General features: G+C 42.7%; 1 protein-coding gene across 5 annotated transcripts in view; it reads left to right on the top strand.

Annotated features, from left to right (window-relative positions):
- The window catches only part of ADNP (activity dependent neuroprotector homeobox), a 32160-nt gene extending 25047 nt beyond the window's left edge, over positions 1 to 7113 (top strand). For all 5 annotated transcript variants that reach the window (XM_039864620.1, XM_039864625.1, XM_039864622.1 and 2 more), the window contains one exon: positions 1667 to 7113. In XM_039864620.1, coding sequence (XP_039720554.1) covers positions 1667 to 4774 — 3108 coding nt within the window. In that variant the 3' untranslated portion in view covers positions 4775 to 7113. The remainder of the gene's footprint in view (positions 1 to 1666) is intronic.
- Positions 7114 to 13034: the final 5921 nt, after the last annotated feature.

Below are 13034 nucleotides of genomic sequence, written 5' to 3'. Positions count from 1 at the left end.
ATTTTGTGTCTTTTGTCATAGGACTAAAACTTCAAGTGTAAAAATTAGAAATTTTGTTACTTAGAAGTTCTAAAGCCCATTGTATAACAGCGTGCCCTCTGCCCCCCAAAAAAGTACTTTGGCTCATCTGTTTCTAAAATGTTCCCTCCAGCATTCTGTTCATCTAGGTTATACATTTTTCTGTGTGTACATTGCAATCTTTGTTTTTTCTAGAGAGAGGAAGACCATGTTTTTTCTCTCGTTAACGTTTTCTTGTTCCACTATGTTGATGTCACCCAGCCCCCGTGGTGGACCTAAGCCAGCACACAGGGGAGGGAGTTGGTAGCTCTTCAGGATAGCAGTGACAGAAGTGTAACTTAAATTTTTACAAATTATAATTAAAAATAATATTAGATAGTCTGAAGTATCAGCAGTGCGAACAGGTATCGTTCGGTGAAGATGTGACAGATAGTTAGTAGGTGGCATTTCCTTTTCCACAGGGAGAAGTGATTGTCAGTTCAAACTTTACTGTTACCTTTGCAGTAGTGATTATAATTCTGGATTATTGATCTGTTCATCTATCAGAACATACTTGGCAGGGAATTAGTACTTTTTAAACTCTACCTCAGAAATGGTTATCTATACCCCAGGAAAAGGTATCACCAACAGTCTTAGAATACAAAAGCTTACTAGTGGGACACATTATTCAATTTCATGAATCCCACAGTCTCTATTCTAACGCTAAAGAAGGGTTGAGCTTTAAGCAGAGTATTTCATTTTTATTCAAACCAGTATCTAAAACACAGTAGGTTTCTAGAGAGAAATGGTCATCTCTGGCCAACCTTGTGTTTCACCTGTGTTTATCAAAGGACCAACTACACAAATAGGGATGAGCATGATTCTGGATGTCGCTCTTGATACCAGGATATTTTGCAGTGTTTTAAAGGTTTTTTAACACCATGCACTCTTCACAGTCTGTACGACATTTTTTATTTAACTTCTTAATTTGAATCAAAGCATTACTTCATTACTGCTTTTGTAGCTGCTCTTGTTTGAGAAGGAACAGCATGGCTTGTAGAAGAAAGCCTGCTTTTCAAATCAGTAGTTTTTTGATCAGCAATGAACTCTGAATACTACACTGGACTTCAATCAGAGGAAAAATATGTTTGAGATTTTTGAAGATCTTTTTTCTATGAAAATTTTTCCATGATGGGAAGGATAAAAGTTGTATCTTTATATTTGGTTGCCTAATTGAACTGCAGCATACTGGGCCCTAAATTTTGCTATATAGTAAATCTGAAGAAGCCTTACTGATTCACTGGGTGAAAGTATTTACATGTAGTTTATTCTTGTCATTTCTAACTGTAGAATGTTTGTCTTGAAACCATTTATCTTTGGTTTGTCTAAAGCCAGTCAGCAAATGTCACTCTGGTCTTTTATAAACATTGAGAAGAACTTACTGAGTTTTTTATTTATACTGTGGAACTCAGAAGTATTTAGTTTAGAACAGCTTTTTCAATTGAGTTTATATTTCATAAATGTATTTCGCAAAAGAAAAAATCAAGGTGTTAAAGTTTCAGTTCTAAAAATAATGTGTCTATTAAAAATAGAGACTGGACAAAAACCTAGAACCTGTTATTGCCTATCTGAAGTGGCATTCTGATTCCAGTTTTTGTCTTTTCTTTAGGACTATCGGACAAAACCTTTTTGCTGCAGCGCTTGTCCATTTTCTTCAAAATTCTTCTCTGCCTACAAAAGTCATTTCCGGAATGTCCATAGTGAAGACTTTGAAAATAGGATTCTCCTTAATTGTCCCTACTGTACCTTCAATGCAGACAAAAAGACTTTGGAAACACACATTAAAATATTTCATGCTCCAAACGCCAGCGCACCAAGTAGCAGCCTCAGCACTTTCAAAGATAAAAGCAAGAATGATGGCCTTAAACCTAAGCAGGCTGACAACATAGAGCAAGCTGTTTATTACTGTAAGAAGTGCACTTACCGAGATCCTGTCTACGAAATAGTTAGGAAGCACATTTACAGGGAACATTTTCAGCATGTGGCAGCACCCTACATAGCAAAGGCAGGTGAAAAATCACTCAATGGTGCTGTCCCCTTAGGCTCAAATGCCCGGGAAGAAGGTAGTATTCACTGCAAGCGATGCCTTTTTATGCCAAAGTCCTACGAAGCTTTGGTACAACATGTCATCGAAGACCACGAACGCATAGGCTATCAGGTCACTGCCATGATCGGGCACACAAATGTGGTAGTTCCCCGAACCAAACCTTTGATGCTAATTGCTCCTAAACCTCAAGAGAAGAAGGGCATGGGACTCCAGTCGAGAATTGGTTCCCTTGCTTCTGGAAACGTCCGGTCTTTGCCGTCACAGCAGATGGTGAATCGACTCTCAATACCAAAGCCTAACTTAAATTCGACAGGCGTCAACATGATGTCCAGTGTTCACCTGCAGCAGAACAACTATGGCGTCAAATCTGTAGGCCAGGGCTATGGCGTTGGCCAGTCAATGAGACTGGGTCTAGGTGGCAGCCCACCAGTTTCCATCCCTCAGCAGTCTCAGTCTGTGAAGCAGTTACTTCCCAGTGGAAATGGAAGATCTTACGGGCTGGGGTCAGAGCAGAGGTCCCAGGCACCAGCAAGATACTCCCTGCAGTCCGCCAATGCCTCCTCTCTCCCGTCAGGCCAGTTAAAGTCTCCTTCCCTCTCGCAGTCACAGGCATCCAGAGTATTAGGTCAGTCCAGTTCCAAACCTCCTGCAGCTGCCACGGGCCCTCCCCCAGCTAATACTTCCTCAACTCAGAAGTGGAAAATATGCACGATCTGTAATGAGCTTTTTCCTGAAAATGTCTATAGTGTGCACTTCGAAAAAGAACATAAAGCTGAAAAAGTTCCAGCAGTAGCCAACTACATTATGAAAATACATAATTTTACTAGCAAATGCCTCTACTGTAATCGCTATTTGCCCACAGATACTCTGCTCAACCATATGTTAATTCATGGTCTGTCTTGTCCGTATTGCCGTTCAACTTTCAACGATGTGGAAAAGATGGCAGCACACATGAGGATGGTTCACATTGATGAAGAGATGGGACCTAAAACAGATTCTACTTTGAGTTTTGATTTGACATTGCAGCAGGGTAGTCACACTAACATCCATCTCCTTGTAACCACGTACAACCTGAGGGATGCCCCAGCTGAATCTGTCGCTTACCATGCCCAAAATAACCCTCCGGTCCCTCCAAAGCCACAGCCAAAAGTTCAGGAAAAAGCAGATATCCCTGTTAAAAGTTCACCTCAAGCTGCAGTGCCCTATAAAAAAGATGTCGGGAAAACCCTTTGCCCTCTTTGTTTTTCAATCCTGAAAGGACCCATATCTGATGCACTTGCACATCACTTAAGAGAGAGGCACCAGGTTATTCAGACGGTTCATCCAGTGGAGAAAAAGCTCACTTACAAATGTATCCATTGCCTTGGTGTGTATACCAGCAACATGACCGCCTCGACTATTACTCTGCACCTCGTTCACTGCAGGGGCGTTGGAAAGACTCAGAACGGCCAGGATAAGACAAATGCTCCCTCTCGGCTTAATCAGTCACCGGGACTGGCACCTGTGAAGCGCACTTACGAGCAAGTGGAGTTCCCTTTGCTGAAAAAGCGGAAGTTAGATGATGATAGCGATTCACCCAGCTTCTTTGAAGAGAAGCCTGAGGAGCCTGTTGTTTTAGCTTTAGACCCCAAGGGTCATGAAGACGATTCCTATGAAGCCAGGAAAAGCTTCCTAACAAAGTATTTCAACAAACAGCCCTATCCCACCAGGAGAGAAATTGAGAAGCTGGCAGCCAGTTTATGGTTGTGGAAGAGTGATATTGCTTCCCATTTTAGTAACAAGAGGAAGAAGTGTGTCAGAGACTGTGAGAAGTACAAGCCTGGTGTGCTACTGGGCTTCAACATGAAAGAATTAAACAAAGTGAAGCATGAGATGGATTTTGATGCTGAATGGCTATTTGAAAATCATGACGAGAAAGATTCCAGAGTCAATGCTAGTAAAACTGCTGACAAAAAGCTCAACCTTGGGAAGGAGGATGACAGTTCCTCAGACAGTTTTGAAAATTTGGAAGAAGAATCCAATGGAAGTGGTAGCCCTTTTGAGCCTGTTTTTGAAGTTGAGCCTAAAATCCCTAATGATAATCCAGAGGAGCACATACCGAAGGTAATTTCTGAGGATGCTTTAGAACCTGAGAAGCTAGACCAAAAAGAAGAGGATGGTTCAAAATACGAAACTCTTCATTTGACTGAGGAACCAACCAAACTGATGCCTGATGCTTCCGATAGTGAGGTTGACCAAGATGATGTTGTTGAGTGGAAAGATGGTGCTTCTCCATCTGAGAGTGGCCCTGGTTCCCAACAAATGTCAGACTTTGAGGACAACACATGTGAAATGAAACCAGGAACCTGGTCTGATGAGTCTTCCCAGAGTGAAGATGCAAGGAGCAGTAAGCCAGCTGCCAAAAAAAAGGCTACCATGCAAGGTGACAGAGAGCAGTTGAAATGGAAGAATAGTTCCTATGGAAAAGTTGAAGGGTTTTGGTCCAAGGACCAGTCTCAGTGGAAGAATGCATCTGAAAATGATGAGCGCTTATCTAACCCACAGATTGAGTGGCAGAATAGCACAATTGACAGTGAGGATGGGGAGCAGTTTGACAATATGACTGATGGAGTAGCTGAGCCAATGCATGGCAGCTTAACCGGAGTTAAACTGAGCAGCCAACAGGCATGAGTGCCAGATTCTCTGGCATCGGTGACAAAATGCAGCCTGGAACTCTGCTCTGCTCTTAGTATGACTGCAAAGCTATATTCTGACTGGTACTGCCTTCTGAGTGCTGGATCATCAGGCTCTAGGGACATGTGGCCACTGCGTCCCCAGTGGTTATTTCCATGACACATGATTGGCTGATCTTGCTTCAGAACTTGCTGTGACAGATGCAGTAACTAAATGTGAAAAACCAATAAGCTGGTGGCTCACGAATGCACACGGGGAAAAGCAGTGATTTATTTTATCTGCCTTCTCAACATTTCTTTCCCTCTGTAAAATGTTTGGTTGGATGTCTTTGAGAAGTGTTACCCGATTCACATGGTAGTGTAGGGCCAACATATGAGCTACCAATCCAATGTGTATAGTAGACTTTGGGGAAAATTGATTTTTTTTTCATGTATTCATTCTGAATAGTTGAAATGTATATTTGTACAGTCTTTTAGACCTATTCAAGTGATGCTTATGATATTGTTATTGTGTACCCATCATAGATTTTTTTTTAGTGTTGCCCTTGCTGTGTAATAAACGCTACATCTAGTTTACCTAGCAAAAGCTTGAAATTACGCTAGTATGAACTTTTGGACAGATTTAGTTTTTGCACATAACCTTGTACAATCTTGCAACAGAGGCCAGCCACATAAGATATATATCTGGACTCTCTTGTATTATAGATTTTTTCTTGTTCTGAATATCCTTGACAGTACAGCTGACAAAACAAAAACTGGTATTTCAGATCTGTTTTCTGAAATCTTTTAAGCTAAAATCACATGCAAGAATTGACTTTGCAGCTACTAATTTTGACACCTTTTAGATCTGTATGGAAGTGTGTTGTGTTGAGGCAGCCAACCAATGAGTGCTGCGTTTTGGATATTTAGTTTTATCTTTAGTTAAACACCACCTGGTGTATTCATTTATACCATCTAATATATGACACACTGTTGTAGTATGTATAATTTCGTGATCTTTATTTCCCTTTGTATTCATTTTAAGCATCTAAATAAATTGCTGTATTGTGCTTAATGTAAATATTTGCTTTATTACACATTACAGTCCTATGTGTCCATTATGTCTTGTGCCAGTTGATGCCATGGCTCTTTCATCAGAGATGGAAACCACAGCCACTGAGGAACCTTGTGGAGACCAAGATCTGCCATTGGCATAAAGGATGCTTTCTCTCTCGAGGCACCTGTTACAGATTCCTTCGGTTTTGTCTTCCCTTTTAACTGCTAAAATAAACATCCTTGAGTTTTTCAGTTCCCCTTTTGTTAAGGAGCAGAGCCTGCATATATATGTAAATGTCTTGATAAAAGGATGTAAACATAAATTGGCATTAATTTGCAAGCAGAATCTTAATGCCTTGGTGTTCTTTCTTCTGAATGAAGTAAATGTTAGTTTTCACCTTATAATGGGAACAATTGTACTAAACAGGCAACTACTCTCTCTCGTTATAACTCTTGACCATCTTGCTATTAAGAAAAAGGCTTTGGAGATGACACATTTGGAGGGCTTTCAAGATGGAAGGAGCTGGTATGTTTTTACTACGCGTAGATCCCCAAGAGCAACTCATAGGAAGAACGGGAAGTTAAGAGGAGGCCAAGTTAGGCCAGTGTTTTCAGCTGTTGTAACAATGGTGGGATTAGCTGATCCTTGCAGACAGCAGAGGCTGGTCAGTCACCTCTCGACATTGGGCTAGAGTTCTGAAGTAGCTGGTTTCCATAATTTCTAAGACACTCCAAAAGATTCGTCTTGATAATGCTTTTGTTACCTGAGAGTAGAAATTTGACCAGCCCCCCCACTTTAAATGTCATGCTACTCAAAATACAGGAGAAAGCGTAGGAATAGAATCTTTAAGGTGTTAGGGGCTGGTGCGGAGCTTTTTGATTTTTACACAGTTAAGTTACAAATTCTATGGACACCAGCTAATATTTAGGACAGGATGTCCCCAAATACGAAATCAGGAAAACGTATTGAGAAGGTTTCTCTTACTTGAGGATAGTAACACCAGCTGAATTTAAGCCATCTCACATTTATTTTGAAATTACTCTGCCTCGTGAACAGGTGGGAAGAACGTGGCCTGGGACCTGGGCTTACAGCCCTCCTGGAGTACTGATGAGAGACTGGGTAGAATAGTGGGCTCCCCTACTTAGACGTTTGAGCAGACAGACGAGTATGCTGCCTCGCTTAGGTGGGAGTGGACCTTGTTGGCATTCAGAAATGGCCACCTGAGAATTGGAAATGAAGATTCCCAACTGGAAATGTTGAAGAGCCCTAAAAGTGTCTCAATAAAAGCCATTTTCAAAGAATATCGTTGCTACTGTTTGCTTTTGGAATAACCTGGAAATAAAAGCTGTGGCAAACTGCCACCTAATTAGAGAATATAACTTTAGATTGAAAAATTCTGTAGGTTTTTCTTAAAAACAATTCCAGAGAACTTTTTTGCCCTTGAAATTCTCTAGTGGTCGGGAGTTCCAGAGGCAGACTGACTAGCACTGTGGTTTCCCTTCTCGGCACATCAAAGCATTGTCTTTGTCCCATCTTTGGTTCCATCATTAAGCAGTTACAGAGTCTGTCAAACAGCCCTTTGTCCCCTCTTAAGATCCAAACGAAGAGGATCTGCCCTTTTTATTGCCCTAAAGTTTGGCCCGAATGTCTGCCCATTTGTAAAAATGCACACTTTCTGAAGAGAATGAGTGCCAGATCTGAAAACGAACGATACAGCAAGGATTTAGGGAGCACACTGTCTAAAAGACTTCGGTATGAGACATTAAACTTGTTTTTGCCTAGTGAGTCTGCCACATAGAGGGGTGGTTCCCCTACACTGACTGCAGGCTGCCTGCACCAAACCCCCCAGAAGGGGCCCCAAGTTATTGCCAGGTGGTTATATATATACCACTGAAGCTTGAGAACCACGTAGTTAGGATGATGGAAAGTATTACTAAGGAATCTAGTGGAACTACAACTTGGGGGCTGTGTTCAAAAATCAGCGTATAAGGTGAAAGTGGTTATGTCCTGAAAAATCCTTTTAAGTCACAATTTCTGTGTGCTCCAATTAAGGACATGGGAAGGTTGGTCCATAGTCATTTCCAGGACAGATGCTCTATGAATGGAATAAAGGGCAGGATTTTCTGCTCGATTTAAATGAGTTTTTGCAAATACGTGTGTTTCAGAATACAATGTGCATCTGTGATAGAAACCAACCCCACACCCGTTAGAGGTATGGCCATTCAAACCTAAACTGGTTTTTGCAATAAAAATCTTGCTGTACCTTTATTAATGCCTTCCTACTACGTGAAGCAAAATGGATGTCCTAATAAGCAAATTGTTGACTTTTTGGAAATTGATAAAGCAAGAGGCTAGAAATAAAAGGGCTTTCCCAGTGTGCTTGTGAACGCTATATTGGCTGCCATCTATCTAGATTGGAGCAGAATGTGACAGCTGTGTTGGTGAAGCAGCCATCTGAGGGTCTAGGGATTAAAAGTAAAAGACCCTGCCTTGGAGACTGTTTGCTGCATGGTCTGCTGGTGGTTGCATCTGCCAGCAGAGCCATATGGGCTTCCCCAGGAAGAAAGAGCCAAGAATGGCTCAAACAGCCCTATCCTCCTAGGAGGGGACATCCAGGCCAGAGGAGTGACTACACCTTTCCTAGGAGTGGGAGGATATTGTTTTAAAAACTGCCTGGAGCTCAGGGCACATCTGAGTACGTATTTACTCAAGTACTTTTAGAACACCACTGAGTGTTCCTGGGCCTAGCTGTAGGGCACTAGATTCCAAGATAATTTGGGTCCTCAAAACAGTCCTGCCCCAGCCTTCCAACTCTGCCAAATAAAAGGGAGTATTAGCTCCATGCTTCAGGACACAAAGGTTCAGAGCCGTGAACGTCCTCGCTGGCAGAAGGGAAGCTGCCAACTTGGACCCAGGCTGAGCACAGCCACTGGAATTCCCAACCACACCATGCAGCCTTGATCTTGGCAAAAGACTGGCTTCATAAGGAGGCTTTCTCTGCTATGAATGCAAAGTCACATGAGCCCCAGTCTCTAAACCAACACATGCTTTCCCTGACACAGCAATTCCAAACTATATTCACTGCCATCTTCTTCATTTTTGCCACATCTGCCTAACAATTCTTACATACTTAGTGTATTCCAACTCCCCTTTTTAAAAATGGAAAACTATGTTTCTATGTTCTAGTGTATTCCAACTCCCCTTTTTAAAAATGGGAAACTATGTTTCTATGTTCTAGTGTATTCCAACTCCCCTTTTTAAAAATGGAAAACTGTGTTCCAAAAAAAAGGACACCAGCACAATTTGCCACTAATGAAGGTATCCATAAAACAAATAGACGAAACATCCTAAATTTTTGCCACCTGTAATTGCTGAAAGCTGTGAGCCTGAGACTTGCTGTTTGTTAAAAAGAACACTTGGGTTCAGGGCATACTGGCACCAAAATGAGACTTTCTCCTTGGCTCAGGCCTTATGTCTCAGTGTGACTTGTGTTACGTAATGCATGCTGGTGGCAACGACTAAGGACTTGAGATGGCCCCAGGCTGGGTAGTGGCTCAGAGCGCTTCTCAGGGGATGAAGTCTGTGATTCCCTTGCCCAGCTTTAGACTCCCTTTTTTATGAAATAAGAATCTTCCTGGCAGGTAACAGGAACTCCAGCGTGGACTGGGCTTAATAAAAGGAACACACAGGTAACTGGCTGTGCCTGAGTAGGGGCGGGCTCCTCAGTGACATCAGCAAGGGCTCAGGTCCCATGTCCTGACACGTACATGGCCATCTTTATCCTGGTATTCGTGGGGTGCTTCCATTTACCTTCCCCGAGAGGTTTCCCTTCCTTCAGTAATGAACACGAGTCCTGAACTCAGAGCCAATTAGGCCATTCCAGAACTATTTTCTGCAGCTGGTGGGCTTAGGCCAGAGCTACCTTAGTCACTGAGCTAGAATCACTTATCTTGATTGGCTTAGGTTGGTCTGCATCCATCTCTGGAGCTGGGGTGGAATCGAAACCCAAACCGGAAACCAGCTCAAACCCAGCCCCACACCACACTCAGGAAGGTGTGAGATGGACGTGGAGGCCACTCTACTTTTCAAATGAAACCTCATGCAGTATAGAAAATGGAAGAAAATCCTTGAAAATCCCTTGACTGCATTCTTTGAAAGTATTGATCTCCAGCCCCAACGCATACTGAAGTCACCTGGGGGAACATCAAAACCTGTCCCAGGGACTCTGTTGTAACTGGTCTGGGAGTGACCCAGCTGATTGCAATGTTCAGCCAAGACAGACCACTGTTTTAAAGACATATGGGCTACTGCGTGAGCCTTCCCCTGATCAAGGTATTTGCTACCTTTGGTATCCTGTATAAAACCATTTTTTTCTATTTCTCTCATTCAACAAACACCTGTTCGTGTGGGACAGCCTAGGGCATCCCATCTCTATACTCAATGATGCAACCTATGTGTAGAAAACAATCATACGTATGCAAGCGAATGCCTTAGTGTCTCAAGGCTCAGCAGAGGCAACAAGACCGCAGGCCTGAACAGACAACCCTTCTTCCCTGGCTGGGGTCACCACTGCAGCCCCACTCAGCTCTTGGGTATGCCAACAGAAGAAAAGCACGTACCTTGCTCTGGGGGCGCCCCTCCAGACTTCGTCCGTCTCCTATGCCTCAAGCCAGCCTCTCCCTGAACAGAGGCACCGATAAGATGCTGAATGTTACATTTATAACGGAGCAGCTCCCTGGAAGACCCAATGAGAGTCCTTCCGGGTTAAGGGACTGCCTCCAGCACCAGGCTGGGCTGGCTTGACGCTTCAGGGAGAACATACGTTTCTCCCGACCAAATAAATTCGTCTGCTTCCATCTCCTCCTTAACTCCTTCCTCAGACTGGAGTCATGTAGAGCCAGCAGAGCGTACTCACCAAAGTCCCGGTGGAGAAGCCAGAGACAAGCCTCCGACCCGCTGCCCCTCCCCAGCAGCTCACAAGCCTGAAATGCATCCAGCTGACGATTATTGATGATTATTGATTATTGATGCTTCTGAATCCACAGCAAGCCCACGAGACTCACGGAGGAAATTCTGTGACAGCTGCTGGAGTCAGAATCACTCTGAATCTTCCCCAACCCCAAGATGCTCTTGACAAGACAAAGCGGGGTTTTGCTTAAAGATGGGGAGGAAAAATGCCTTGGTGCCCCCAGCTGCCTAGGTCAATGAATCTTCTCCAGAGAGTGAGTAATCCTGTAAGTAGACACCTTTGGGGGTGTCTGCCTAGCCTCCAACCCTCCTCTCTGCAAACTCCCCTTTCCACCCCAGGAGGAAGAGCTTTTATCATGAATGGATGTTGCATTTTGTCAGATGCTTTTTCTGCGTCATATTGAAGTGATCGCATGGGTTTGGATTTTTATTCAGTGTCACATTGGTTGACTTTCAGATGTTAAACCAACCTTGCATTCGTAGGACAGCTCCCACCTGCCCGTGGTGTATAATCCTTTCTGTATGTTGCTGGACTCGGTCTGCTAATATGTCAGGGACTCTTGCATCTATATTCATAAGAGATATTGGTCTGTAGTTTTCTTATGATGTCTTTGACTTGGTATCAGTCACTCCCAAGCACACACTTCTATAGCGAGACCCCACCTCTGTCCCAGTGGAACTTGGAATTGGGGCATGGAAATGCTTGCTAGTCTGCCAGTTGCTTGACCTGTAATGACCATGCAGCTGCCATACTCCACCCGCCCCATGTCCTGGGGATAACTTCCCCATGGGTCCAAGAGTTTCAAATGCAAATGCCCACAGGGGCCGGGCAGGTAAGATAAATTAGTGAAATATTTTGGATACAAGAGACACCTGGAGAGCACGGCCCCTCTAAAGGGGCTCAGCTTTAGCTCATCATTGCCCGATAGCCCAGTTTTTGAAGAGAAACTGGAAATCTAGTTCTTTCTCTTAACTGTCCTAATTTTGAATGGCTGGCAACTGATTTCAACTGAACTTTAGAATAGGTAAACATCAAAATATCAAAAAGGATACAAAAGTTAAAACTGAAAAATCCACTTCTCACCCAAAACAGATATTCACAGTTCTCAAATTTCTCTTTATCCTTTGAGAGAATTTTAATGTCTTTCTTTCTCATACAGATGGTAGGTATATCGTGTACATTTTAATGCACTTCGGCTTTCGTATCTTGGAGATATTTCCATACCAATTCATAAAGAACTCCTCATCCATTTTTACAATGGCACGGGGGCCCCTTCGTCCATAGGTGTACGGACTCCCATACCGAGCAACCCCGTAGCAATGATCACTTAGGGTCTTTCCAGTCTCCCTAATTCGATGTGTGATGAATAACAGTTTGCATTTACCGTTTCTCTCATGTGTGCACATTGGGAGGCTAGATCTCTCGGGGTGGAATCACTAGGTTCAAGGGTACACACACTTCTCATGAGAATGGCATTCCCCAGCCAATGTGTGAGAATGCACGTTTCTTCAAAATGTCACCAACGAAGTTATCGAAAAGATTTCATTTTGCCAGCCCAATAAGGGAAAACAGTAATTTCAACCTTCTTTCATTCTTACTGGTATAGATCGTGGTTGACTATCTTTTCAATTTTTAAATGGCTTTTCGCATTTTCTTTTTAGTGAAATGTCTACTCAGATCCTTTGCCCATTTTTCCTTTTTTTCACTTATTTATCTATAAGAGCTGTTTATATATTAGGGAGACTATCCCTTTGTAATATGAGCTGCAAATACAGTTTCTCTGTTCGTTATTTGTCTTTTTGATCATTTGCCTTTTGAATTTGCTTAGGATTTTGTTGCTTTGGTTTGGGATTTTTTTTCTTTTGAGTTTTCTGTTTTTGCTATGCAGAGATTTACATTCTTTGTAATATAATCAATTTTATCCATCTTTTATGGCTTCTGGATTTTGTATGATTCTCTGTTTCTGCCTCTTTATAAATTCATTTTATACATTTAACTCCTTAATCCATTTGGAATTTTGGAATGGTTTCTGATACAGTGAGGTATAGAACTCACTTTATTTTTTCCAGATGGTTACGCAGTTGTCTCAACATGAAAACAACTGAAAAACAGTTCAGGGTAAACCAGACATCTCTGTCAATCTGTGGGCCGTCATCTTGAAATCCCTTGCTGTGACAGACATGAAGCTCCCATCCACTGGAGAAGAGGGGAGGTGACGGACCAACAAGCCTTGCTCTCACGAACATTTGCAAT

The sequence above is a fragment of the Pteropus medius genome, unplaced genomic scaffold (genome assembly GCF_902729225.1).
Source record: "Pteropus medius unplaced genomic scaffold, Ma_sr-lr_union100, whole genome shotgun sequence".
In the NCBI taxonomy this organism is placed as follows: domain Eukaryota; kingdom Metazoa; phylum Chordata; class Mammalia; order Chiroptera; family Pteropodidae; genus Pteropus; species Pteropus medius.
Note: the sequence above shows the minus strand (reverse complement) of the source record. Positions and strands in the feature narration are given on the sequence as shown.